This window comes from Octopus bimaculoides, chromosome 2 (genome assembly GCF_046866305.1).
Source record: "Octopus bimaculoides isolate indiv1 chromosome 2, ASM4686630v1, whole genome shotgun sequence".
Lineage (NCBI taxonomy): Eukaryota > Metazoa > Mollusca > Cephalopoda > Octopoda > Octopodidae > Octopus > Octopus bimaculoides.
The window spans coordinates 154,744,668-154,749,667 of NC_142929.1; the positions used below are offsets into that span (position 1 = coordinate 154,744,668).

Consider the following 5,000-nt stretch of genomic DNA (forward strand, 5'->3'; position numbering starts at 1 on the left):
TAGGTGCAAAACCAAAACTTAGGTAGGAATATGGTCGTAGATTAAACCAGTCTTTAAATTTGACTATTATATCGACATTTGAAGGAAATGCAAAGCTGACACCGGTGAAGTTTGCGTACTGACAGTAAGGACCCTAGCAGGCATTTTATAGACATGCTTGTAAAATAGGTACAAAGTCACAAAAGTTTGGTAATTTGATGGTCTAGTCAATTAACACGTCTTTTCTTCTTGAATTGTACTTTATTTTATCGATCACGGAATGAAAAAAAAGGATGATGGTATATGCACTCAGAAAGGCGAAGAGCCAAACAGGGGCTTTTAAAATAACGGTTTCTTATTTAGACACGAAACTATCAATTTTGAGGGGAGGAGTGCTGTCGATAAAAACGACCACACACGTAACTAATAGTTTATTTTATGGGCCATGAAGTGGAAAAAGTATGAAAACTTAGCTCGGGAGGATTTGAACTCAGAACACGAGGAGCTGAAAATCTCTTTTATAACAAAACTATCTAACACTTCATACTAAATGCATTCAATTAAATAATTAAGAATTATGATATCAAAGAAGAAGAAGAAGAAGAAGAAGAAGAAGAAAATAATGTTCTCCGTACATGCCACGAGAGGTTGGCATGAGTTAAATAACTTAGACGATAAAACAAAAGCATCTTTAGAAACAATATGAAAAAATATATTGTATATTTTATACATATATATATATATATATGTGTGTGTGTGTGTATTAATATATATATATATATATTTGTATTGATATATATATATATATATATATATATATATATATATATATATATATATATATACATATATATACACAAACACATACATACACGAACACACACATGCACACTTATCTTGACACATACCATTATTACGAAACACTTGGACGTTGAGTCACTTCTGTAGCAATACCAGCATAATAAAAGATTGCACACGCACACACATACAAGTACACGCGCGCACACGCACACACACATACACATACACGTACACACACACGTACACATACACGTACACATACACGTACACACACACGTATATATTTTTACCTATATACAATTTATGCATATACACACATGAATATATATATACATGTGTATGACTACACACACATGCACACATATAAAGCTATATACAGGCACTATATATATATAGTGTGTGTTTCTGTGTATACATACATACATACACACACATATGTATATATATATATATATATATATATATATATATATATATATATATATATACACACACACACACACATATATATGTATGTATACGCACGGAATTCTTTTTTTGTATGTATATAATAACTATTTCCAGAATAGACATAATACCATAGTTTTATGATAGACGAAGGATGGGGGATTTTTTTGACGTAATTGAAAGCAATACTTGATTGTTATTTAACTTTATTGACACCATAGGAGATTGAAAGAGAAAGTGGACAATATCAGTGATAATAGTAACCACTTTTTCTAACATAAGCATGAAGCAAGAGTTTGTGAGAGAAGGATGTTAGTCATCAATATTTCTCTGGCATCACTGGTACCGGCGTCTTAATTTTACTGCCCTTGAGGGTATGAAGGTATAAGTTCAACACGGAAGTATGTGAAATAAGAATATAGAGAAGCGGAAGAAATAGCACAATCTATTTAGTCTGGCGCTCTAACGATTCTACCATTTGATGGGAGGTAACTATTGTGACAGGTACGATATTTTGACACATTCAAATATTTGGATAGAAAAAGGTGACCTGGGTGAGATTAGAACACGCGGCGTAATCGATTATAAGTTAACAAGACAAGGCATCTTATCCGTCAGTTTTCCGATACTGTGTTACATCGCATTCCCTGAGGATGTTGGAAAGTAGTAAAAGAAAAATTAAATAAAAAGAAATGTAGAGAAGGAAGCGGGGTTCACTTACCTGCTAAATCCAAAAAGAGAACGGCTAGACTCAGGATCGAAATCGTAAAAGTCCGGTAAAATAGCGCCGTACGCTTTAGTCCTGTTCTCTTCCACATTTTCGTTTGACAAAAACAATAACACTGAAACACAACAAATACCCGGATGTGATGGGATTTGATAGGAAATGCACAACGGAGTGATGACTATGGTGGTGGTGGTGGTGAAGGTGCTCTGGTGGTACTGGCAATGGTGTTTGTTATAGTGGTGTTACTAGTGGTATTGGTAGTGTGGGTGGATGGAGAAGTAGGCTTATCTCGGTAGAGGTGGTGACGGCGGCGACTACAGTAGAGATATTGGGGATTATAATGTTGTTGTTGTTGTTGTGGTGGTGGTGGTGGTGGTGGTTGTGGTAGTGGTAGACACAAGGTCTATGGTAATAGCAGGAAGGATATAGTACTGGAGGTAGTGGTGGTGGTGGTGGTGGTGGTGGTGGTGGTGGTGGTGGTGGTGGTGTTTTTTATCGTAAGTATGGGTACGTTAGTGGTGAGAAGGGTATGAAAGTTGTAGTGGAGGAGGTGTTAATAATGATGGTGGCGGTAGTGGTGGGCAGGAATGGATGTCTTAGTAGTTAGATGTTGTTTATGTCGGTGGAGGCTGTGATGGTCTTTGTCGGCGGTGTTAGCGATGTGGCTGCTGTTGGGGGAAGGAGGGAGGACGCTGCTTGCGGCTTGATCTTAATGATGGCGGGGAGGGGGAGGGACTAGTGAATTGCCTGTATATGTGTGCGTATGGTGTGGTGTGTCTGTGTGTGTCTGTGTGTGTGTGTGTGTGTGTGCAAGAATGCGCGAATGCGCGCGTGTCTCATTGAGTGCAAATGTGCATGAGTTCGTGTCCTTCTCTTTATATCATTCTCTCTCTATCTCTCTCTCTCTCTCTCTATCTATCTCTCTCTGTCTCTCTCTTTCTATCCGTTTGTGTGTGTGCGCGCACGTGTGCTGTGTCAGTGAGCACAAGCGTGCCTGAGCCGCACTCTGTCTATGTGTAAATAAGTGTGCGTACGCTGGCGTGTGTTCGTGTGTGCGTGTCTGTGTGTGTGTGTGTGCGCGCGCGTGTGTTGCATGTATGTGTATGCGTGTGTTGTGTGTGTGTGTGTGTGTGTGTGTGTTTGAGTGTTTGTGTGTGTGTGTGCGTGCGTGTGTTGTGTGTACACACGTCTTTGCTGATGTATGTGTGTGAGATAGAAAGACAGAAGACGCGTTTGGCGGCCACGATGAGTTAGCAGTAACGAAGTGATTTTGGTAGTGGTGTAGGTGGTGGTAGTAGTGGTACCAGTAGTTGCTAACGTTGTCGATGGTAGTGTGATGAAGATGATGATGACGATGATGATGCTAATACAGATGGTAACGGTGGTGGAGTTAACGAAAGCTTTATTATTTTTAATGTTAGTAATAATACTGATAGCAGTGGTGGGGATATGATATGGTAGGGTGGGTAAATTAGTGGGCTGGTGGTGATGGTGGTACGGTGGTGGTAGTAGCAGTGGTGGTTGTGGCAGTGGTGGTAGTGATAGTGGTGGTGGCGCTGGTGGTGATGGGGCTTGTGGCGATTATAGTAATAGGGGTGTCTGTAATAGTTGTGGTGGTGATGATGACGATGGTAACGACCGGAGTATGGTTGTTTTAGATGACGGTGATGCACGTATTGGTGATGGTGGTGACGCGATGGTGGGGTACGGGCAATGGTAGTGAGACTGGGGGTATGAATCGTTGGAATATGACATGGATGGAACGGTGGTAGTGGTGGTGGTCACTGTCGTGATAATACTGGAAGTGTTGCTAGTTTGTGGTAACGATTGTCTTATGTATGTGGTGCACAGCAGTGGCGTCAGTGATCTGATGTAGGTGGAACGTGGGGTGTGACTGGTGATGCTTCTGATGTAGGTGGTACCCAAAGTATTGCTAGTGGTGTTTCTCATGTAGGTGGTACTTAAGCTGTTGATGTTGCTGTTTATATGGCGGACAAATGGACAGATCGGAAGTTATTAAATAGTTTATACTCGCTAAGAAGCCCTTGCACGGGTCTTACCCAAACTTACTTACTTGCATACACACACACACACACACACACACACACACACACAAACACACACACACACACACACGCACACTGACATTCATACACACGCATGCACATACACATACAAACACACACATACACACCGAGCTTACATTTACTTACACATCCATACACAATCCCGTTCACACACACACACACTCACACACACACACTCACACACACACACACGCACGCACACCACACTTTCACACACAAACACACACACACACACACACACACAACTTAACACAATTTTTTGCACACACGCACACAACAAAACACAATCTTTTGCACACACATACACACACACACACACACGCACACACACACACGCGCACACACACACACGCGCACACACACACACACACAACTAAACAATCTTTTGCACATACACACACACAACTAAACACAATCTTTTGCACACACACACACACACACTCTAAGATGCAGACTCACTCCAACCTGTTCATATTGCTTTGTACATCTTTTTTGTAAAGACTTGCACGCAGACACACAGACAAGCACCCACCCACCCACACACGCTTACAAACGCGCACATATGCACTATACACACCACTCATTTACTTGCACGCCACACAAACGCACACAAACTTACTCTCGTGCACATCTATTCTTGTACACACCTGCACACACTCACTTTGACACGCATCCGTGCACTAACTTTCAAACTTACACACTTACACTACGTCGCACACAGACACACACACGCAAGCACATGCACGCACGCACTTATACGCGCGCGCGCATGTGTAAATGCGCGCGCGCACTTTCGCAGTTGTATACACTCACAAAAATTCATTTGGCTACTCTAATAAGTGCATCTACACACACTCACTTCTACTCAACCACACTCGCTTTTGGACTTACAGATGTACAAGAGATACATATTTGCACACACTCACACACGCACACACACATACACATATATATATACA

The 5,000-nt window shown here is 41.3% G+C and overlaps 1 protein-coding gene across 3 annotated transcripts in view; it reads right to left on the bottom strand.

Annotated features, from left to right (window-relative positions):
- LOC106870474 (carbonic anhydrase-related protein 10) overlaps positions 1 to 3,404 on the bottom strand; it is a 588,026-nt gene extending 584,622 nt beyond the window's left edge. For 2 of the 3 annotated variants that reach the window (XM_089347963.1, XM_014916580.3), the window contains exon 1: positions 1,949 to 3,402. In XM_089347963.1, coding sequence (XP_089204089.1) covers positions 1,949 to 2,045 — 97 coding nt within the window. In that variant the 5' untranslated portion in view covers positions 2,046 to 3,402. Of the gene's footprint in view, positions 1 to 1,948 lie in introns of all 3 variants that reach the window. The other variant, XM_089347964.1, reaches the window with a different exon arrangement.
- Between the last annotated feature and the right edge of the window lie 1,596 nt (positions 3,405 to 5,000).